At 43.0% G+C, this 24299-nt stretch overlaps 2 protein-coding genes across 6 annotated transcripts in view; both read left to right on the top strand.

The window, feature by feature from the left end:
- Positions 1 to 1768: 1768 nt before the first annotated feature.
- On the top strand, positions 1769 to 10166 carry TIRAP (TIR domain containing adaptor protein). Of its 5 annotated transcripts, none has more exons than XM_087939087.1 (4): positions 1769 to 2499; positions 2917 to 3050; positions 5777 to 6367; positions 7385 to 10166. In XM_087939087.1, exons 2-4 carry the CDS (start codon positions 3044 to 3046, stop codon positions 7423 to 7425), a joined length of 639 nt encoding a protein of 212 aa, XP_087795213.1. In that variant the 5' UTR covers positions 1769 to 2499; positions 2917 to 3043; the 3' UTR covers positions 7426 to 10166. The 5 variants fall into 5 exon arrangements, 3 of the variants coding, with proteins under 3 accessions (XP_087795213.1, XP_026564942.2, XP_087795212.1); XM_026709157.2 differs by having other exon boundaries at positions 1894 to 2148; XR_015744670.1 differs by having other exon boundaries at positions 1948 to 2148; positions 5777 to 6433.
- Positions 10167 to 10652: 486 nt separating this feature from the next.
- Positions 10653 to 24299, top strand: part of DCPS (decapping enzyme, scavenger) — a 53711-nt gene continuing 40064 nt past the window's right edge. Inside the window, exons 1-2 of the mRNA XM_026709156.2 lie at positions 10653 to 10984; positions 14572 to 14740. Coding sequence (XP_026564941.2) covers positions 10799 to 10984; positions 14572 to 14740 — 355 coding nt within the window. The 5' untranslated portion in view covers positions 10653 to 10798. The remainder of the gene's footprint in view (positions 10985 to 14571; positions 14741 to 24299) is intronic.

Consider the following 24299-nt stretch of genomic DNA (forward strand, 5'->3'; position numbering starts at 1 on the left):
ACATTATAACTATAAAAAAACACAAATATATAATAACTAAGGCCTTAGCATCTGAAATTTGGTAGGAGCTAAATTACAACAAAATTGAGCATCAAGTCACTGTCAATTGTCAACTCAGCCACCACATATAGATGTTCTCCAGGACATGAACAAAATAAATACTTTGATATTTCCATAATGTGTAGTACAAATCCATGAAGTTTTTGCTTGGTTCATTACAGAGATCCAACCACTTAGATTTGTTAAACCGATTTGAGTACCATCTGTAAAAGCTGCCCATCCATCAATCAACTCAACAGCTCCTACCATCCGGCTGGTCAGTGAAAACGGTCTTTGCAGGAGGCAACAGCCACCCAAATGCGACTGTTCTTGAGCACAAATTCCTCTTCCCTCCGAGGGATTCTAACTCCAGGTTATTTTCAAAGAGCAACACTCATGTTTAGGCTTTTGGGTCATCTGCTGAGAAATCCCTGGATGCAAACAATTCAGAATCTCTGCTTCCGCATCCCAAAATTGGGTTTAATAGCAATGAAAGGCTCCTTGGGGCAAACCTTCATTTGCCTTTTGGACATTGAAATTGAAACTGAAATTACCATAACAAAGTTCCATTTTTTTTTTTTGTTATTATAGATGTTGACAGCAGCAAGACTATTGTATGCACAAAAATGGGAGGGTGCTTCGATTCCCACTACAGGCGAATGGTTGCAGAAGTTGATGGAGTTGGCTGAAATGGCAAAGTTGAACACTTTCATTGAAGAACAGAAGTACTTTCGTTTCCACATGGAGACAAAGCTTCTGAGCTTCCTGCTTGAGGTGGAGAAGAATGAAACTCTGACTTTGGGATTTACCCATTAGACCAAAGGGTCTTCCAACTTGGCAACTTTAAGACCGGTGGACTTCAACTCCCAGAATTCCTGAGCTAACATGACTGGAGGAGGAATTCTGGCAGTTGAAGTCCACAGGTCTTAAAGCTGCCAAGTTGGAAGACCCCTGGCTTAGAATAAGAGAAAGAGTGAACAGTCGCTTAAACAGTTGCTTAAACAGTCTTTAAGCGAAATGGATGATTTTATCTTCCTCAATACTCTTCAAGAAGTAGCCCGTAAAGGAAAACCCTTTGGAAGGGAAGGTAAAGATAATCGAAACCTACCTGACTCCATGTCAAAAGTATACCAGAGGTCTTCAAACTGGGCAAGTTTAAGACTTGTGGACTTCAACTCCCAGAATTCCTGAGCTAACATGACTGGAGGAGGAATTCTGGCAGTTGAAGTCCACAGGTCTTAAAGCTGCCAAGTTGGAAGACCCCTGCATTAGGCCGACAGATCTCTCTAGAAATGGCTTGTTCATATTATGAAAAAGCAAAAAGTCGTGATTTGATGTGAATGCCGTGTTACTGTAACAGAGAGCAAGTGAATGCGTCTTTCTTTTTCTTTTCCTTTCACTTCTCTTCCTCCCCCTTTCTACCTCCCCCACTGCTTTTCTATTTACTTTTGTATTTTATAATACTTTATTCAACTCAATAAAAATGCAAAAAAGAAAGAAACTGAAATTGGGGAAGGGGGAGGGGGATTTGCCGCGAGTGGGTGCAGCTGCCGCCCCTTCGGGCGACCCTAACACGAAACTCCGAGGTTGCCTTGGGGTGCAGCGCGTTGCATTCGGGCAATAACCCGGGGACCCAAAGGGGGCTGCGGCCCGAATCCAGCCACCCAGCAGCCCCGCCCGGTTGAAGCTCACTGCGCGGCTCTTAGCAACTCGGGCGTCACGGGAGGGAACCTCTGCGCGGTTCAAGGAAGGCCGGCGTTGCGCGATCGCGGGCACTTTTGCAGAGGATCGCCCGGCGAAGGCGAAGGGCAGCGGGAACCGCTCGCGGGGCGGAGTGGAAGGAGGTCCCCGCCTGGCGGGCAGGGCGAGAACCTGCCTCCCCCCCTGCGGAATCCCTGGCGCAGCTCTGGATGTGCGCTGGGCGTGGAGAGGACGCGTCGCGCCCTCGTAGGAGAAGCCAAGGGGGAAGTTGGAGAGCAGCTCGGTTTCTTCGCAGGGTAGGGCAGGGCAGGGCAGGGCAGGGATGGCTCGGCCGCCGGCCCGCTCGGATCTTCGTAGCGGCAGAAAGGAAAAGGGGCTCCAGCGGTTGGTCCCGGCGCCGGGGAGCAGGTGGGCGAGGGTGCCCGGGGCGCGCGAGGGTCCAAGGTTTTGCTTTGCGCGCCGCGCTTTGCTCGGCTCGGCTTTCCCTGGTTCCGGGAAAGCTTTTTTCTTTTGAGTTGAACGTTTTCTCTAACCCAAAGATAAATGGAGAAGAAGAGAGAGCGAAAGTAGAAAGAGTTAGAAGGGGAGGAGGAATGTAAGAAACCGAAGCGGCTTCCGATCTTCTCAGCTGCAAACTTTTTAAACGCGCTCTTCCTCCGCTTTAGGATAATATTCTAACAGTTCTCTTCTCTGATCGGCTCTTTTGAACCAGCAGATCTCAGAGACCGCCGGTTCACTGTGATCCATTTTTAGCAAAAGGTCCAAACGGAGTTTTCAATCTTTTATTTATTTATTTATTTTAAAAAAATCTGCTTACTGTTTTGTCCCTAAGCCGACTAAGTCATTTTAAGCCATTTCTGCAAGTTCTTCCGTTTTCATTCTCCTCTCCTCCATTTTCTCTAATGTGAGGAAAGCAGCTTTTGAAATATGTTTTTATCTCTGCTTCTCTTTACAGCAGCGGTCTTCAAACTGGACAACTTTAAGACTTGTGGACCTCAACTGCCAGAATTCCTCCTCCAGTGATGTTAGCTCAGGAGTTGAAGTGCACAAGTCTTAAACTTGGCAAATGTGAAGATTCTTGGTTTACAGTATATATTTGCTTCTGAATGGCTTCTGACTCCTGGAATCTGGCCGATGTGATAATCCTGTTTTGTTCTTTCCTGTTGAACTTCAAAGTAGGTGAAAAGGACTCAGGAACAAGAATAAGAGCAGAGCTGAGTTGGGTTCCAGTGTGATGTGTGGCCTGCGCAGCTGTGGCACTCTTCTCCCGGGGAAGAAAGGCAGCTGAGACTTGCTGGTGGACATGGCAGGTAAGGAAGTGTCAGTGTGCATGTGCGTTCAGTGTTCTTCCGACACTTCTTCACCCTAAACTTCTCCTTTCAGGTACTCCATTGTAAGAATGTGTGAAAGCAGCCATGTTTTATGGGGCTGTCCAACCTTGGCCACTTTAAGCCTGGAGGACTTCAACTCCCAGAATTGGCTGGCTGGGGAATTCTGGGAGTTGAAGTCCTCCAGGCTTAAAGTGGCCAAGGTTGGAGACCCTTGCGCTAAAAGAAACTTGATCAGTGTTCTGCTACTGACTAACGGACCATTTTTCAAGATGTATTGGGCTGCAACTTAACAAATGTTCAGCCACATATTCTTTTGTGGAAGAGTGGAATTTGTTTGGCCTCTTGATTTATCTAGAAAATACCGGAGTGAACTAGCTGAGCAATTATTATTGAGCAATATATAAAAGGGCAACTGTGGTCATAAAAGAAGCAGAAGGAAGGTTCAGGAAAGTGATACAGGTAGTTCTCAACTTGCAACCCCAATTGAGCCCAAAATTTCTCTTGCAGACATTTGTGAAGTGAGTTTTGCAACATTTTACGACCTTTCTTGCCACAGTTGTTAAGTGAATCACAGCAGATAAGTTAGTAACACGGTTGTTAAATGAATCTGGCTTCCCCGTGGATTTTCCTTGTCAGAAGGTCATAAGAGGGGATCATGTGATCCCTGGGACATTGCATTCGTTATAAATATGAGTCAGTTGCCAAGCGTCTGAATTTTGTTCACCTGACCAGTCATAAGTGTGAAAAATGGTCATAATAAGTCGCTTTTTCAGTACCGTTGTAACTTTGGTCACTAAATGAAGTTGAGTGTTGTAAGTTGAGAACTACCTGCATTGAGAGCCTATTATTCAGCCCAGCCGTATCAGTCTTTTAAAATTTTAGCTTTGCGTGGAGAAGTGGAAAATGCAGCAAATGGAACTCAGTGCAGATAGACACCTAATAATTAACCAAAGCAGGGGTGGGATTCTACCTGGTCGGACCAGTTCTATAGAACTGGTTGTTACGATTCTGTGCAGTTCGAAGAACTGGCAAATAGTGTCAGTGCCTGGCCCCACCCCTCCCCTCCCCGCTGACTTACTCCTTACGTGGCATGCGTGCCATCCAATTTGTCTGTGTTGTGCCTTTGCCTAACTTTTGGTAAGTTGCTATTTTCCCTTTTTTCTTTCCCAACCATCAGCTATTCCAGCTATCAGCTGTGCCTAGATTATCTAGAAAGCAGGAAATTATTTGGATTTCTTGCTTTCTAGCTAATCTAAAAGCAGAGCTGAACCTTCCTTAGGACTGAAGCTTCTATTTTTCAGTGGTGGAAGAGGCTGGGGAAGGTGGATTTCTGAGTAAATCTGTGATTTTTGTGAGCAACCCAATCTGCCTGCCTGTTTTGCCTGATTTTGGGTAAACGTTGCTCTTTTTTATATAAAAAAATTCAATATTTACATGCATGATATGTTGTGAGTTAATTTTGTGAGTTTGCTTGCTAGCAAATTTTATGAGTTTGTTTGCAAGCAAATCTTATGTGAGTGTGACAGACTCAGGCAGCAGATTGCAGAAAGATAGGTCTCTGAGTGAATCTGTGATTCTGCGAGCAACTCAATCTGTGTCATGACCCTGGTGGAGACTGACTCTGAAGAAGAGGAGGAACAGCCAACAGGGAGTGTGGCTCCAGAGGTGGTGGAAGAGGCTGGGGAAGGGCAGAGGCCGGCTGAGCAATCAGAAGAGGATCCAGGCCCATCCCCTATCCATCCTAGGGCACGCAGAGGAGAGGATCAGGGAAAAGCGAGGTCTACTCAGGAGGAGATTACCATGATACTCCTCATGGCCTGCAGCTGGGAACTATGTATATAAGTTTGTAACTGCGTAGTCAGAATTGCTGGAGTCAAATTTAGTGCTTCCTTTGAATGAGGTTTATCTTTGTTGCCGTTCTTCCCATGGACTCTCCCTGATTATCTTCCTGGAATATATGATTAATTATCTTGGCTTGCTTCGTCAATGCGGTTTGTTTTTGGTTTCCTTTTGCCTCATTATTTACTTTTGTGACTTTAAACTGTGCCTAATAAAACAGTGAAGTAAGTTGAAGGCATTACCGGACTTTAATGTATGTTTTGGGTTTGGGGTTATTTTGAGAGACTACGGGTCATCACAATCTGCCTGCCTGTTTTGCCTGATTTTGGGTAAAAGTTGCTCTTTTTTTATAAAAAATTGAAGATTTACGTAAATATTTACAATATTTACATACAAGCCACACCCAACCAGTCATGTGACCACCAAGCCACACCCACAAATTAGGCCATGCCTACAGAACCGGTTAAGAAATTTGAATCCCACCCCTGAACCAAAGAAATGTCTCTGATTGGACCCTGTTCCAAAGAATCACAATTGCCGAATGATTGTAGGTCAAGGTCTACTTGTATGGTAGACATTCTTTCATATCTTTCAGCGATATCTTACATGGTTTGTGTTACAGTAGTGAATTCATTGATGAACCAGTGATGAACCTATTGATAAGAATAAAATATAAGTAGCTGTTTTCCCCTTTTCTTTCTTAGTTTGCATTTTTAGCTTGTCAGTTTAATTTTTGTAATAAGTTTCTTTTTTAAGATTAAAGATTGTTTTGTGACAAAAAAAAGTGGTAAACAAAGAGATGGTACCTTTGGTTAAAGCTTCAGGAGCTGGCTTCCTCAACACCCGCCTATTTCTGATTTGTGCAGGCTGGTTCAAGACATTGCTGCAGAAACCCAAGAAGCCAGACGCCTCAAATGGTATTCCTGGGTGTTCTCCTTCCTCGCCTTCACCTCCCGTGCAGAAAAGTCCTAGTTCGCTTCCTCGGAGCTTGACCAGCAGCCCCAAACTGGGTTCCTCTATCACCCGGATTGTGAGCAATTCTGACAGTGCCCGATGGAGCAAGTTATACGATGTCTGCATTTGTCACAGCGAGGGCGACCTTGAGTTTGTGGAAGAGCTGGTGGCCTACTTGGAGAAGCAGCCCGAACGTTTCCGTTGCTTTCTTCAGCTGCGGGACTCTGTTCCAGGTGGGGCTGTGGTGACAGAGCTGTGCAACGCCGTCCAGAACAGCCATTGTTGGGTGCTGTTGATCACACCCAACTTCCTAAAGGATCCTTGGTGTTGCTATCAGATGCACCACGCCTTGACCGAGGCGCCCATGGCAAATGGGCGTACCATCCCTGTGCTGAAGGATATAGACCGCAAGGATTACCCCAGGGAACTCCGATGCATTTACTACATCAGCGTGGTGCTCCAGGAGAACAGTTTCCGACAAATCAAAGAGACGATCCTGCGTTGTAAGTGAGAAACTTACTGGGGTGGGCAATTCATTTTCCCAAGGAGCCACATGAGAACCTGTGAAGGTGCATAGGCATGTATGGAAATTGAAAAAGGTAGCAATCACCTTCAAGATACAGGTACTCCTCTGCTTGAATCAACAAACAAACAAGCTTAGAGCATATAATGGGACAGTTTGACCTGTTTGGGAAACCTGAAAGTTAAGCGAGGTGCTGCCAATCACCAAGGGATTGGGAAGATGGTGCTGTGGTCCGTCAGCAGCCAGCAGAGCTGGCAGCAGATTTGGACAGTGAGGAGGTTGGGGTGGAACATGGGCCAGTCCTGGAGTCTGGGGAAGGCTCTGAGGAGTGCTTGTGTCAGAGGCAGAGATGGGGCCAGGGCTGACTAATAGTTATCAGCTGCCTTTGGAGTTGGACATCAGTGAGGCAGAAGAACAGCTGGAGCCTGTTCCCAGTGTGTGCATGCGCAGAGCTGCCAGAAGAAGGAACAGCTAGGGAACAAGGGTCAACTTGGGAGTAAAGCCACAGTTGGACGGAGAATGGCCCCGCCCATAGGGAATAAAAGAGGAGTGAAAGGGGAGTGGGGTTTTGCAGGAGACAATTAGTTCATTTGGGTGAAGATCTTTTCCTGCATTCTTGCCAAGTATTGTCTGCTACAGTGTGGCATCTGAAAGATATCGGTCTGGCAACTCTCCAAGCCTGATAAAGGTCTGTAATTGTGAACTATCTTGAAAGGCTGTTGTCCAGGACTTTGCTGGAGAGGAATTCACTGTAAACTAAATAAAAGGGGTTTATTGGGATGAGGAGTTGGCTTTGTGCTGTTGGGGAAGTGTAGGTCAGAACAGGTGGGTTCGCATCTTGCATAAAAACCAGATTGGTTTTGACTGAGCAATTTGTGCAAACTCAGTTGTAATTTATTAAATAAATGACAGCTGAAGGAACCATGGTTTATAATTAGTGAGGCTCTTCATTGGATTCAAAGCTCCTGACAGCTTGCTTTTTCTTTTTTTCCTTTAGATCTCCTGGACTTTTGTCAAAAAACAAGAAGCAAAGACTAACTGCACTTTTGGATGAAAAAAAAAAGATTATTGGTTACAGGAAATGTAAGGTCAAAGGAAGGTCTTTTGGTACATGGGACTTGGAGAAGAAGCCTTTATGGCAAAGATATCCTCTTTCAGCCAGGTTGACTCGATCTGCCATTCGGAAGGCAGATTCCATCTGATGCTGAGATTTAAATCTGTGTGTTTGACTGATTAGCTTTATTTTGGAGATGTGTGATGCTTTAATCCTGTTTGGCTGTGGAGATAGAAAAGAGCACCGTAGGGATTCCAGGAACGCAACTATTATGGAAGACAGTTAAAATCCTTCTAAAAATGCCCCCTTTTAAGGACACCACAAGATTAAGGTCAAGGTGGGACTGTTTTGAGTTTTATATTTTTTTTTTTACTTTTCCCGGAACTGAGGAACCTTTTCGCAGAGCTAAATTCCATCATTATACTAACGATTCTGATGAGATATGGTCGACAGTGGAACACTAATTTGTAACAAGAAGATGCAAGTGATTGTGTTCAGAGGTGGTATTCAGCCGGTTCGGACCGGTTCTGGTGTATCGGTAATGAAAATTTTGGCCAGTTGGGAGAATGGGCAAATATCACCTCTGGCTGGCCTTGCTCCGGCTCTTTCCCATCCTTTATTCCATCGATTTTTAGCTCAGCTGATTCGCATGGCAGAGTGGATTGCCGTGCCTCAGCTGAGCTAAAAAAACAGCTCAGGTGATTTTTGAGTGCTGCGCACGCGCATAAAATGTTCTTTGAGTGCTGAGCGCACGCAAAGTGATCGTTGAAGTCCGCAGAACCTCTAGTGCTCAATTTGGAATCCCAACATTGGTTGTGTTCATAGGTCAGCCAGTCATGTCCTTCTCTGTAAAGTCCCCTTTTCTTTCCTTCCCATCTAGTTTGGCGTTTCTCTGCAGCCTTAACAGTTGGTCAATACGCTGCGGCTTTGTTCTTTTAGTCACATTCATCTGGTTTCCAGCTTTCTCCACCCGTAGAGTCTCCCTACCCTTTGTTGTTGTTGTTGTTGTTGTTGTTTTGTACTGGGTTCCTCCAAACCTCCTGCTAGCTTCTTGATAGTCCTCAACTTACAATCCTTAGTTTACCAATGTTCAAAATTACAACTGCACTGAAAAAGGCGACTTATGATTCAGTCCTTGCATTTATGACCATTGTAGCATCCTCATAGTCATGGTTACGATGATGATTATGGTCACATAAGCAAAATTCAGTCGCTTGGCAACCGGCGTGTATTGACAAGGATTGTAGCGTTCCAAGATCATCTGATCGCTGTTTATGACTTTCCCAGCAGGCTTCCAACAAGCAAAGTCAGTTGGGGATGGGGAGCTGGATTCACTTAATGACTGCATGATTCAATTAACAGCTGATTTGCTTAACCCTAGTAAAAAAAAAAGGTCATAAAATTGGCCATGGCTCGCTTAATAACCACCCTGCTTAGCAATGGAAATATTCTAGTCCAAATTGTGGTTGTATAAAGTTCTTCCTGAACTCCAGGCACAGTGAATTCTAGACCTTTGATCATCATTATTTTGGATGGCTGAAAGCTACAAAGAAGGTTTCTGCAACATCAGGGAGTTATACATGTCCGAATTATATCCAGATACAGGTAATCCTCAACTTATAAACAGTTCAAAGTGACACCACTGAAAAAAAGTTACTTATGACCATTTTCACACTTATGACGATTGCAGCATCTCCATGGTCACATGATCAAAAGTACTGACAGTTCGCAAGTGGTTTGTGTTTATGATGGTTGCAGCATCCCAGGATCCTGGGATCACCTTTTGCGACCTTCTGACAAGCAAAGTCAATGGAGAAACCAGATTCACTTGAAACCATGTTACTGATTTAACAACTGCAGTGACTGACTTAACAACTGTGGCAAGATAGGTTGCAAAATGGGGCAAAGCTCATTTAACAAAGGTCTTGCTTAGCAACATATATTTTGAGCTCAATTGTAGTCGTAAGTTGGGAACTTCCAATATTATAGCTTTAATAAAATGGCAGTATTGACCATGTTTAAAAAAACAAAAACAGCCATGATTGGCTTTTACCTTTCTTGGCAGTACACAATTATTAATTTAAGAGAATTCAGATCCCGCCATTTACACCCCAGTGAGCTGCCTGTTGGGTGACAAGGCTGCTGTGAAATTTTGTATGATTTACATTTGTATGATTTACAGAAAATGTATGTGGCTAAATTTGCATATTGTGCTAAACTGAAATACTTGTTACATTTTGGTTTAAAGGTGTGAATCCAGCCTTTTTCGGTTCTCTTCAAAGCCTGCTAACTTGGTAGCTTATTCAGTAACCTGATTTAAAAATTCAGCCTGTGTTTATATGATGGGAGTTTAATTTACTTCTGTGTTATCCAGGGTTAGTATTACCTTGACCTGTCACTGAAAATACAATGTTGTTAGTCAATGATCCTTCTAAGGAATGGTTTGTTTTGAGATAAAAGGAATATCTGGGGTGTCGTTCTACATTGTGGGTGCATTTTCCATGATATAAATCTGAATGCTGAATTGCATTTGGAACGTTAGTTGGGTTTACCTGCAGTATTTGGAATATTTAGTTGTCTTATAATGATCTGTGCAATTTGGAATAAATTCTGTTTTTGTATCAGAAGACAAATGGCCAGTAGAAAGCATATGATTACAAGATGAAAAAGGTCTTTTGCTGCTTCAATAAACTTTGGAACTCCCTGCACAGGGATGCTGCATTCATTTTTTTCTATTGCCTTTTTATTTAGGTGTTTGTTTTTGACAAATACACCATGTTTGTTACAGACCTCCTTTTTAAATGCCTGTAATTTGTCCATTAACCAATTTAATATCCTTTTTTAATAGAAAGATAGAGGTACATATTGAGTAAAGCTTTCGGAACAGTTTTGAAATTGTAGATTTAAAAAAATCTATATAGAAGCTAGTGTATAACCATGCTAATGTTCATTATTTCTCTGCTTTGGGGCATCATTTAGTACAGGGGTCTCCAACCTTGGCAACTTTAAGCCTGGAGGACTTCAACTCCCAGAATTCCCCAGCCAGCTTCTGGGAGTTGAAGTCCTCCAGGCTTAAAATTGCCAAGGTTGGAGACCCCTGATCTAGTAGAGAGGTCTACCCAAGAACTTGAAGGAACCATGAAGTTGTAGTCCAAATCAATTGCGCGACTGTTCTACATTTCCTGAGTCTATATTCAGAGCTAAGATTTGCGAGTGTGCGCAGGCGCAAGGAGTCATTGGATCGTTTCTCCAAACCGCTCCTTGGTAATTGCGTCCTCCGGCCCGTAGAGGGAGCCGCCGAAACTTCACTGGCGCGCAGTTTGGCGGTAATCCAGTTGCGCCTGCGCGCTAGTTTTTATGCTCACACAGATGGCCGAGTCTCCCGCTCTGAAGAGAAAACGCGAGGAAAAAGAGGGCGAGAACGGATCCGCCGGGTCTCAAAATGAAGGGCCGGCCCCCGGCAACTTCCCTTTGGCCGAGCTCTCTGTGATGAAAGTACTGAGGGAATCCGCGCGGGAGAAGGCGATCTTCCTCCACGGGCGGGTAGGGAAATTATTGGCTCTTCGGGCTTTGGAATTGTTAGCTGACGGCCAATAAGAGAACAAGGGGCGGGGCTAGCTGGCGACGTCTCACTCGCCGCCTTTTTGGTTAAGGGAACGTCACGATTTGCATAATAATAGCCGTGACTGTCGGAGAGCGTGTGACGTCATCGCACACCTTCCCGCGTGCCGATGCTGTTGCAAGGTGTGCCAGGACTACAGTTCCCATCACCCCCCTACCTCAATAGGCCACCTAGTAGGCGGGGAGGGGGTGATGGGATTTGCAGTCCAAGGCACCTCAAAGCCTCCCTTCTAATTGAGAAAGAGGCTGAAGGGAAGGAGGGGGCTCAAGGGCCGGGTGTGGGTGTGGGAGTTTTTGAGGATTCCCCATTTTGTTTGCTGGGGGGGTGTGTGTGTGTGAAAGAAGCAGCAGGACAGGAGGCGTTTCTTCTCCCAAGTTGATGATGTGATGTGGGAAGACTGCACGAAATAAAAATGTGCATAAAGACTTCAGAACGGACTCCTGGCCCCCGAACGCCTGATCTCTGGGCCTTCTGCATATTGTTTTTATAAAAGATATATATACAAATAATTTTCTATTTTTAATTGATTTGTCATGTTCATAGGAATATATAATCTATCTATCTATCTATCTATCTATCTATCTAAAAAAGTGAAATACCACTCACGCATCATCACAAAATCTCCAGAACCGTAAAGCCTACAAACTTGAAATTTGGCACATATGTCCCTCTTGGCTTCTAGGTGCTCACTAAGAAAGGGTTTTTTGAAATGACCATCAGAACATTAGTATTTCATAATTATTAATAACACGCTCTGATGCTAAGGAGTCTACTCCCCCTCCCCACCTGAAAAGAAATCTGTTCCAAATGCAAAACACAAGCAGAAGAGTTTCAGTTTTATTTTCACAGCAGCAACCAGTTTTACTACACAACAGTTGAGCTAAGCCACACCCAGGCTCCTTGCTGTCTCCTTGCAAACTCAGCAAACTCTGTTTCAAGTTTCCAAACAACCCTCAACTCTCTCACACACTGACAGGATACTCACCAGATGAATACCAATGGATGTTGGTAGGCGGAGGCAGAATTTCCCCCCCTTATTTTCCTCCCCCAAAACAATAATAAATATATATTGTATGTTTTTTTAATGTATTCTGAGAGCATTTGCACCAAGACAAATTTCTTGTCTTGGCCAATAAAATAATTCTAATTCTTCTAATTCTAATTCTATTACATGCACAACTCAGAAATATGCAGCTTAAAAGAGGCGCAAAGGAGACTGATTCCTACAGTTTGGCGCAATGTTTCAGCTGCAGTTGAGCTTTTTTTTTTTTTTTTGACAATCTGAGTCTACACTCATGAGTCTTAAACATGGTAACTTTAAGAAACTTCGGCTTCCAGAATTCCTCATTCTGGCTAAGGAATTCTGGGTGTTAAAGTCCACAAGTCTTAAAATTGCTACGGTTAGGGAAAACTGCCAATGAGTAAAGATGGAAGAGATCGAGAGGTGCCAGGCAAAGATGGGAAATAATTTGGGTTACTTATAGTAAAAGCTCCCTCAAGCTCATTTTCTGGTAATGGATGAACATGGTCTTTCCATTTCCATGGCAACAATATAGAAATGCATTATCCTTACATTCTTCTGTTGTTTTTCTAAGCGTTCCAATCTAGTTTATAATCAAGTGGGATTTTTTGTGGTCTTCCATGCAAGCACTGGCCAGATCTGACCCTGTTGAACTTTTTCAAGATTAGCCAAGGTCCCCTAGAGGCTGCCATTTGTTGTAACATATGGAAAAAAAGAAAATATTTTATACTCTAACCTCAGTTGATGGGTTAGCATCATTTATTTACCTATGTTTTCTTCCTTTGCCCCCTCCCCTTTTCCAGCCTTTGTGCTATTCCGATTCCAACTACAAAGCAGAAAAATGTTTCAACAAAATGTATTCTAGAATATCCAGGCTATGTATTGGGAAGAACCCAGTGATAACAACCTGGGAATAAATTCTCTACTGATTCTAATGTTATTTTCAATCCCTAGGAGAATACATGGTCTTATATCACACAGTAACCCACTTAACCATTATTTGTTGAATAAACCTCAAGAAACTATAGTGAATTGTGTGCTGAGCCAAAAACAAATAAAATATAATGGGTTTTAGCAATGGAGATGTCCTAGATGAGACCTAGTCTACAGGTTTGACAGTGAGAAATAAACAGGGAATACAGCGGTCATATAGCTGAATGAAATTGTGTAGCCGAGTGCCCAGATTGCTATTATTTCACCTAACAAAAGTATTTCCTACGTATCTCCAGATTTAGATTATTTTTCTTATTAGCATATCTATTGCTTTTGGCCAGGAGATCAGTTTTTCATGTTTAGTGTTTAAAGAGAAATTGAATTGCAAACTAGCGGTTAACTTGAATGCTGTAAATAAGATGGATGGACTTGTCACTCAGGGCCTATAAGAACTGGAAAATTGCAAGTACTCTTTTAATTCGCCTTTTACAACTATATTGTGTTTCAAAGGCAGATTCTCCGGAGTGCAGGGGATACAGCTGGATTAATACTTTTATTGTCCTCTGTAAATCCACCCAGAGATAACCAAGGCGTGCAGTGAAGTGTCAGGAAATTGCTTACATCTCTATCATTTTAAAGAACAGTCTAAATTCTAGAGGAGTGATTTTTTTTTAAAGGAAGGTGGATTAGATTCAAGGTCAAATTCAAAGTGTGGGTGAGTAAAGCTATTAAAGAGAGAAAGGGTCGATAAACTACAGTTACAAAGCACCACCAAAAGCAGGTAATATGCTTCCTGGTGGAACAGCCAAGGTCAGATTTAGTACGGTAGATACAGATGAATTGTTCTACCATCGCTCATCCTAGTTCAGTGTATCACAAGGTTAATCATGGCATACATTTTTCCTATACTAATATTACCAGGCGGCTGGCTATGATAAAGTACAGTAAATTCTTATCAGTGCTTTGTGCAGTCCTCCTCCTGTATCTTATTATCCTGAGTTTCTTCTCCTCTCCTCTTAATATTTAAATGTTCTGTCAATCTTGGTAGCTCCCTGATACTTGTAAGCTGGTATGTTTGATAAATGTATGTTTACATACTTCATTACTTGTACATGGTTTGCCAATTTACATCTAAACAGACCAGTGTGTTCACATTCAAGGTTTCAGGGTTTAGAGCTTGACTGTAGCAACGTATCAAAATAAAAATGCTTTACATCATTCCTGGTTTTCCCATTTTTTAAACTTGTGTCTTAAGGATCGAATATTCATGATCGTGTTTGATAGTGGTTCAAAAGGTAAGAGATACTGGAATGAATGATAACCAGACCTTTCGTTATCCTTGTGATTGTTTCTTCATACATGTACTGTACAAGAACACACATACACACATACATATTTGCAGCCAACTATTCAGAACTAATCAGAACTGGCTGCTGCAATCTATATTAAAAAATGGTCTTTGACTTTTTGCATCTTGCTTGTGTGCTTCCAAGCACATCTGTTGGTGGTTGCTGACTTTGGTGTAGCAGAAAACTATTTGTGTTATTTCTTTAGGTGAATAATGCTTCTGGGGATAAGACAGATGCTGTTGTGATCCTTGAGAAGATTCCCTTCCAGGAAGAGAACATCACGGAACTCTTAAAGAAGCACACTGGGCTTCAGCTCCAGATGTCCAATGACATCTATAGCACTTACCACCTCTTCCTTCCTCCAGAATTAAATGGTGAGTGGCCATCCAGGGAAGTTTGATTGATATCCGTGGGAAGCTGTCCCATAAACCATAAACCCACCAGCCCCTTTTGGTGTCTTTCTGTAATGGTTGTAGAAATGCTCTTACGATGCTCCATCATAACTTTGAATGGTCCTTAAGTGAGCATCATAAATTGACTGCAATTGGGCCTGCAAAGTATGTTAAGCAATAACATGCCAAAGAAATATCATAAATTGTGTTTGTTACTTCTACATTTGCCATCCATTTCTCATTGTGGCTATAATCCTAATCAATACCCATTATAGTTTCAGCAAGTAATGGTCTCTCAGTGAAGTCCACACATCATGTCTTGTGGTTCTTCAAAGGGTTGGATTGTACATCCTGCCACTCACACTGTGATGGAGGTTGAGTAAGTTTCCTTAGGTAGCATCCTTGAGTGTCTGGGTCCTGCACCTTAAGACTTCATTCGGAATCGTGACTTTTATTTGTATCCCAAGATTTGTATCTTGGGAGACAGGGGAAACAGCCAGAGTGAGGGAAACAGGCAGATAATCAGTAGCTGAGCCTAAAGCAGGTATGTGAACATGGCAAGTGTCATAAAAAGGCTCTTCTCTAGTTTCTTGCACTATAAAGGCAATAAGGATTTTCAGACTTGCATGATTCAAATTCAAATCCAGGGTCAAGGGATGCTTTCCACTCAACTATGGTAGGAATTATATTCTTTATCGAATCATATCTCCTTTTTATCTCAGTACATTCTGCTCTGGTGTCTTCCAGCATATCTCAAATTGCTCTGTCCTGCTAGAGTTTGCCATGCCTGCAACAGAGTTTATCCCCAAGATACCAATTAGCACTTCTCACCCTATCAAATATTTCTTTTTATTCCAGTACAGAAAATGCACGGTGAAAATTTGCGTCGTGGATTGGGGGCCTTCTAGGTTTTCAAGGTTTTTTCCTCCAGGGTGGCATCATTCAAACAGGCAGCCTTGCTTTGTCTTACCTATGTCTTTTAGATAGTTTAGCGTTTAAAAGAGTAGGGAAGCTTTGTATTTCGTGGTAATTATCTTTGAGTGAAAGTTTCTGTCCTTGTGGCCAATGAACCCTAAACCCCGGCAAGAACATAAGACAGACACACATTTTCTGTGACGTTTTTAAATCGTCAGAAGAAAGAGGGGAGAGGTTGGACTAGATGACCTACAAGATCCCTTCCAACTCTGTTAATCTGTAAGGTGTGGCACTTACCAACCGAGTCTGCTCTCCCCAGGGGCTCACCGTGTACTGTAGGAGAACATTTGCACTAGCTCTTGTGATCTTGCTTTCTTCTTGGACTGCAAGGAAGATGTGATTTCCACAAGGTGGCTCTCTTGGATAACAAGCTTTGAAATGTAACTGTATCATCTGAATGGCAAGCCAGTGCTATGTTATTCCCTTTGCCATGGGTTTTACTCTAAATCCTGAGTATCAGTCTGATTCGGATTCTAAGGGGCAATCCCTATTTGTTCAGAAATCATTAATGTAAAACGTTGTAATGTATTGTTTTACATTAAATCATTAATGTAAAACAATATCTACAGAACCAGCAGATGGAGATAAAAATCTAAAGTACAAATTTACTTAGCTACTTGGTTCAGATGTGCTAGGGCGAACTAAATATAGGTAGTCCTCAATGTTATGACCATAAGGGAATCAGTCGGTCATAGGGTTGTAAAACGGGCTTGATCATGTAACAGGCCTGGTTTTATGACCTGTTTTGCAGTGATCGTTAAGTGAATGTGGCAGTCGTAAAGCAGGCATCCAGTTGTTAAGTGAACACCAGGCTGGTTAAGCAGATCAGTGATTCGCTGTGGGAGCGAATTTACTGAACACCGGAAGTAACTGCTGTTGGGTATTTTTGTTTTGGCAAAACTTCTATAAGGAAGTCACATGACCATGGGACACTGCATACAACCAAAAATGTGGCCTGGTTGCCAAGTGCCTGAAGTTCAGTCAAGTGACTGCAGGGCACCTGACTGTTGGAACTTCAAACCCAAGTTGTAAGTAAGGCCTGATAGGCCCGTCATAATTTTGAATGGTCGCTGCATGAGTGAGTGCCCGTGGATTGCAGTTGGGCCTACAAAGTACGTAAAGTGATAAAGCACGCCAAAGAAACATAAGTTGGGTTTGTTATTTATAACATGTGCCACCCGTTTGCCATTGTGGCTGCAATCCTAAACAATGCATATTATAGCTTCAGCAAATAATAGTGAAATCCGTGGATCTTGTTTTGTGCTTCTTCAAAGGGTTGGATTATATATCTCAGCCTTCTGCCTCTGGCAGTATGAGGAAGCCAAGTAAGTTTCCTTAGATAGCATCCTTAAATGGCTTAAGACTTCATTGGAATGATGACATTTTACTTAGTTATTTGTATCCTGCCCTTTAAAAAATATTTTTATAAATAACGAGTAGAATGGATGGTCATGACGACACGTTCTTGAAGGTGTGTTGTGTGTGAACTGAGGAAGGTGGATGTAAGCATTTTAATAGGGGGATGTGGCTATGCAGGTAGTCCTAGATTTACAGCAGTTCATTTAGTAACCATTCAAAGTTATGGCGACATCGGTGACTTGTGACTATTTTGCACACTTATGACCATTTCAGCATCCCCATAGTCCCGTGATCAAAGTTCAGGTGCTTGGGAACTGACTCATATTTATGACGGTTCCAGTGTTCTGGGCTCATGCGATCATCTTTTCCAACCTGACATACAGTCAATGGGGAAGCCAAATTCTCTTAACAGCTGTGTCACTAACTTAACAACTGCAGCAATTCACTTAATAACTGTGGCGAGAAAGGTTGTTAAATGGGACAAACTTCACTTATCAACTTTTGCTTAGCAATAGTAATTTTGAGCTCAGTTGTAGTCTTAAGCAGAGGACTGCCTGTATGAAAGCTGTAGATGGATGTGAAGAGAGTGAGGGATTCAGATCTTGTGTAGATTTCCTATACTCAGTCCTAAACACACCCACACGCCCACACACACGCTCCCAAACCTTGAACAATTCCAGAGTTACTTCCATAATGCAGAATAATGCAGAAGTCCTTGTATTTGAACATGGGACACAATAACATCGGAATGTTTTCTTTTGTGAATTTCCCCTTGGATTAAGAGAAGACAACATGCTTTGTAGGACTAATACCGGTCTTAGAATAAAAAGGGCCTTCTGTTTATATTCAGTGCAAGTTCTTTGAGTAGCAGAGGGCTTTGATGACTCTTTCTTGTTACTCTTTACAGACTGATAAATGGTTTATTGGGTGATGGTGTAAAGAAATAAATAACTGCTTATACACGTTTTGGCGTTTCAAGTAGACTTGAGTTATGGCCTCTTAAAGCGAGAACCATATGTTGCTGGTGGCGCTTTGCATATCTACAGCCGCAGATTTGATTTCTGCATTCAGTTAAAAGGCTTTGTGCACTGCTGAGCTTTATTAGATGTGAGGTGGGGTGGGATTATCTCAGAGAAGTCCTCCTGCCAGTTGGAAAAAGATCAGATGACGCCTTATTGTATTTTCCTTGAAATATTACCGTGTTTCCCTGGAAATAAGTTCTAGCCTGATTTTTAAGCATGCATGTAATATAAGCCCTACCCCCCCCAAAATTAGCCCCAGTGAAGGGGGTGGTTGTGGCCAGCACAGGAGGTGGTGAGCACATGTGGGCTGATGGAGTCCAGCAGTTACCGCAGCCCCTGAGTTGATTTCCTGTCCAGGCTGCTGGAAAGCTAAGAGCCAGTGGGCTGGAGTAAGGGGGCAGCCACAGGAGGCTCGCCTTCATATCTCTTGGCTTGCCCGTGGCCCACATGGTGCGTCTGGATTGCCTGCCTCCCACCGCCCATGCATGTCTCTGTCTCTGCTGCTTGGACAGGGAATCAACTCGCCTGTACTGCGTGGACTGCACAGCCCCAGAGCGTGCCAAGCAAGGGACTGGCGGGCTGCAGGTGCTGGCAGATACCATTGGTCCCTGTGCACTTGCTGCTTGTCCACACACTGGGGGAGTGAGGGGTCCAGCCAGGCTGATCACCCTGAAATTGTGCTTCCCAAAAAATAAGACCCAGTGTTTATTTTGGAGCCTGAAAAAAAATATAAGACTGGGTCTTATTTTGGGGGAAACACGGTCTATTCTGAAATGCTCTAGAACAGAGGAGCAAAAGTCAGCAGGCTGACCAGCTTTGACATTTTCATACCTCTTGGCTGCACCGTCTTTGATCCCACTAAAGTTAATCAAGAAATTAGCTTCATCAGAATCATAAGGAGAAATAAATCGATCCTTTGCTTTTTGGTATGCCTTCCATTCAGCCGAACAGTTCGAAGAAGAACGTCAAATATTGGTGCCCAGTGTTTATTTTTAGACAATGAAACTAAAGATGTGATAAATTTGTTGGTATAAACGGGGGGGAAAAAAGAAATGAGTGCTCCAGCAATGAAGTGTAAAAGCACACACCCGTGGGCAGGATTTTCCCAATGTTCCTTGGTCATGTAATCTATAAGTAGTCCTTGTCTTACAAGCATTTGTTAACCGTTCAAAACTACACTGGCACTGAAAAATCGGTCCTCGTACTTACGACTATCAAGGCATTCTCCATGGTCACGTGATCCAAATCTGGGCACTTAAGCAACTGGCATTATTCACAACAGTTGCGGTGTCTCTGTGTCATGTGATTGCCACTTGCATCCTTCCCAATTGCGGTCGTAAGTCGAGGAGTCCCCATATCATTCTCCAAAACCTGGAACTAATCAAGTAAATTTTTTTTAAAAAAACAGAGGAAAGGTTCACATCCTCATTCTACAAGGAGGTTGTTGGTGACTGCATCCACACCTCACACTAAGCCCCTGAATCGGGAGTGAACAACGTTAAAAAAACAACAAAAACAATTAATCTTCTTGCTTTAAGTATGTTGAAAAGGAAAATAAAAGTCTCTATTCAGGCTGCCAAACCCCTGAGATATTTGAAGCTTCACGCTAATTTCCTTTTGACAGCATTTAAGAGCTGCAAGTTCTGGTATCCCTCCCCACGTACTTCTCCATTTTACCTCTGCTTTGCCAGCATCCCTCAGAGGCATGTCTGAAACACTTACTTACTTTATTGTCTAGTTAATGTTCCTTTCAAGGTTTGTCTCCTCTGAGCTTATATAAGCTAACGTGTATAACTCAGCCATTATAAGGCTATTAAGCATTACTTTAATTTTTAATAGCTTGCATGTGTCTGTGTGCGGCTGTCTGTGTGTGTCTCGCAGATGTTTTTTATTTCACTTACCTGTGATGCAGGCTTGTGGGTATTGCTTCTGCAAATCGATTGTTTTCTGTATCAAAACCGAAATGCGTTTTTTTTCTTTCTTTTCCTCTCAAATTAAAGCAAAATTGGTCTTTTAGAAGGCGGGGCTGCTCAGGGGAGGACTTGGATTTGTGTCTTTCTGTTATTTTTCAAGGCTTTAAAAGGAGACTTGTTCCTTAAAGCACATCCATAACGTACAGGTATTATTAGTATATGACATACTAATCATTGTGAAAGCCCTTCCCGCAGCCCTCATTCCCCTGCTTCATAAATAATAGCTAACCATGGGGAAAATGCACAAACGCTGGTGTGGTTGCCTAAGATGCACCTACTTAGCATTTTATGCAATTAATCAGAATAGAGCTGGAAGGGGCCTCGGAGATCTTCTAGACTAGCCCCTTGCTCAGACAGGAGACCCTATACCAGTGGTGGCTAACCTTTTTCGGCTCCCGTGCCGATAATTGCGCACTTGCTTGGTTGCATGCACTCATGTGCCAGCACCCAGAAGGCAATGGGTGCTGGCCCCCACACGTCCCCTGCACATGCAATTTCCCCTTCACACATTGCACGTCTGTGCATGTGCGTATGGTTCCTCCCTTGCACGCCTTGTACATGTGGCTCCTTCATGAGTAGCACGCTGTCTGTGCATCCATGCACAACCCCCTTGCGTACAGCACGTTCCTCCGTATGCACGCACATGTCCTGTGCACTCTCCTTTGCCCCCTGCACATGCACGCCAGATACCGACAATCAGCTGTTGGGTGGTGGTGATGCCTGTACATACGCAGTGGGGCTCTTCCGGGCGACTTCTCGCGTGCCGGGGGAAATGGCTCTGCGTGCCACTTCTGGCACGCATGGCATAGGTTCGCCAACACGGCCCTATACCATTCTGGATAAATGGCTGTCCAGCCTCTTCCTAAAAGCCTCCAGTGATGAAGCACCCACAATTTCTGAAGGCAAGCTGTTCCACTGGTTAATTGTCCTCACTGTTAGGAAGTTTCTCCTTAATTCTGGGTTGCTTCTCTCCTTGATTAGTTTCCATCCATTGCTTCTTGTCCTGCCTTCAGGTGCTCTGAAGCAGTGGTCACCAACTGGTGGGTGACGGCCCACTGCTGGTCCATAAGAAAATTTTGGTGGGCCGCAGAGAAATCTCACCTCCAGAGCACCCCCCAAAGCAATTAATCCAGGCTGTGCAGAAACACAAGGCTGTGCAGCCCACATGGCCCGCGGGAACCCTCCCCGCCCACTCCTTACCCCGAAAACTTACATGCCAAATTGCTATTTTTGCTTTTTCTGACCATCAGCTGTTCTGCTGTGCCGGGAGATTTAGATTAGCTAGGAAGCAGGAAATGGTTGGATTTCTTGCTTTCTAGCTAGTCTTTAGATCTTTGGCTTTGCTTTTAAGCACAGCCGAACCTCCCTTAGGACTGAAGGTTCTATTATTCAGTGCAGACTCATGTCAAGCAAATTTTATGTGACATACTGAGCTAGCCAATGGCAGATAGATCGATCGCTGAATGATTCTGTGAGCAACTCAATCTGCCTGCCTGCTTTGCCTGATTTTGGGTAAAGGTTGCTCTTTTTTTAAAAAAAATCAATATTTACATACATGGTGTGTTGTAAGTTAATTTTGTGAGTTTGCTTGCAAGCATATTTTATGTGACAGACTGAGCTAGCTGATGGCAGATAGATGGATCACTGAATGATTCTGTGAGCAACTCAATCTGCCTGCCTGCTTTGGGTAAAAGTTGCTCTTTTTTTAGTAAAAAAGTCAATATTTATATAAATATATATAATATTTACATACAAGCCATGCCCAGCCAGTCACATGACCACCAAGCCACACCCACAAATTAGGCCACGCCCACAGAACCGGTTAGTGGTCCCTGGGATTTAAAATTATGAGTTTGGTGGTCCCTGAGGTCCAAAAGGTTGGCGACCCCTGCTTTGGAGAATATCTTGGCCCCCTCTTCTTTGTGGCAGCCTCTCAAATATTGGAACACTTCTATCGTGTCACCCAAAGTCTCAAGCATCTTTTTTGTAACGTGGTGACCGAAACTGGATGCAATCCTTGGCGTACGACCACAATTGAGCCCAACATTTCTGTTGCTAAGAACAACATTTTGTTAAGTGAGTTTTTGTCCCATTTTATGACCTTTTTGCCACAGTTGTTAAGTGAATGACTGCACTTGTCAAGTTGGCAACACGGTTGTTGAAGTGAATATGGCTTTCCCATTAACTTTGCCTGACAGAAGATTGCAAAAACGATAACCGTGATCCAGGGACACTGCAACCATTATAAAATATGAGTCAGTTACCAAGCAGCCGAATTTTGATCACCTGACTACAGGGGATGCTTCACGAGTCGTAATTGTGAAAACGGTCATAAGTCACTTTTTCCAGTGGTGGTGTAACTTCGAACAGTCACTGAATGATTTCTTGAAAAACGAGAGCTATCAGCATTGAAAGAGGAGCATCCTGTTCATTCCTATGTTGTCCACTTATTTCAACATGTGGTCCAAGGAGACAAGTATGAATTGGCCCAATGGGTGTTCCCCTTTTTTACACACCTCTTTTGCTCATGTAGAAGATGGTCCAGTGGGAGTTGCAGAGTGTGCAATTCCCAATCCTGGTCAGGGTTTAAATCTTAGAGCCAAATGGATTGAACTCTGTGGGAAAATTTGTTAAGAGCGATTTGGCAGAGGAGCAGGGATCCACTTGGTGGGTTTTAATGATCTGTGAACCCAGTTTGTGTGACCCCAGTATGGCAGGGGCAAGGAAACGCTCATTAAATTAGTAAATACTATTCATTTACAGTATTTGCTTCTAGGAATATCACTGTGGAAGCTGCAACTCGGCTCACCTTTTAATATGTTTTCAATGGTTTTGTTTTGCCTAGTCACACAAAGTTTTACAGGTTGTCCTTGTCTTAACAACAACTCATTCAGTGAGCATTTGAAGTTACAGCAGCACTGAAAAAAGTGACTTATGACTGGTTTTCACACTTATGACTGGCTGATTTCCCATAGTCATGTGATCAAAACTCAGACGCTTGGCAACTGGCATGTACCTATGACGGTTGCAGTGTGATCCACCATTTATGAGGTTCCCAGCTGATTCAGCAGGGGAAGCCAAATTTGCTTAACCACATGATTCACTTAACAGTTGCAGTGATTCACTGAACAACTTTGGCAAAAAGCTTGTAAAAAAAGGAGGGCAACTCACTTCAACGACTGTCTTGCTTAGCAATGGGATTATGTAAGGTTACCATGCTGTGATAGTCAAAGAAAGAGGAACTGGTGATCTGTTCGCATAGGCAGATATGGATAATTCTTGTTTAGTGCTCCTCAACGTGGCTGTCCTTGTTGTGACATTCCAATTTGTCCAAATACTTGATCGTACAAAGGCCTTTTGAATAGGTGAAGTTGCTCTCCAAACAGAGCAGATACGTTGTTGTTGTATTACTGGCCTCAGCAATGAGATAAGGACCAGACAGACAGCCACCCACAGAAATGCTCCGCTCTGATCTGCAAGCTGTACCTTGTGAATTAGTAGTGGGCGAGTGCCTGCCATTGACCTTGGTACTGATTCCAGAGCTTTGCTTTGCCCAGCTGTGTGATCGAAAAAAGTCTTTCTTTCTTTCTTTCTTTCTTTCTTTCTTTCTTTCTTTCTTTCTTTCTTTCTTTCTTTCTTTCTTTCTTTCTTTCTTTCTTTCTTTCTTTCTTTCTTTCTTCCTGTCTTTCCTTCCACTTTTCTATTAATTAATTAATTCATTCATTCTTCTTTCAATCTCCCTCTCTCTCTCTTTTTCTAAAACAAGATGGGTGACTTACAGGATGGCATGTAATCTCTGGTATTTGATACTATAAACCTCTTCCTGAAATTTCAGGAAGCGAAGTTTGTAGGCATTGTAAATAATGAACTATCCTCAGATAAGTCTCTGCTGAACTTCTAGCCAGTTTGAAAAAAAGATGTGGGGGGGGGGTGGGGGGGTCTCGTTCTAAAGGTCACATTCTTTCGGCAGAAAAAAAAATGAAAAAGAGTTCATTTCCCAGAAGAGGAAGAGTTTTTGAGATGCTAGTTGTCTGACTCTTGGTAAAGGCTCCAAATTTTCCTCTCGATGTCATGCTGGCAGAGTCCTCCTTTTGGTTCTCCTTCTTCCAAAGGATTTATAGGTTTTTCTTAGCATTGGATATCCATATTATTTAATTGCCCTGTACAAAATGGGGGAATAAAGGGGGAAAGATGTTTTAAAGCCTGGTAAAG

Source organism: Pseudonaja textilis, chromosome 9 (assembly GCF_049901715.1).
Source record: "Pseudonaja textilis isolate UNSWEBS1 chromosome 9, rPseTex1.2, whole genome shotgun sequence".
Taxonomy (NCBI): domain Eukaryota; kingdom Metazoa; phylum Chordata; class Lepidosauria; order Squamata; family Elapidae; genus Pseudonaja; species Pseudonaja textilis.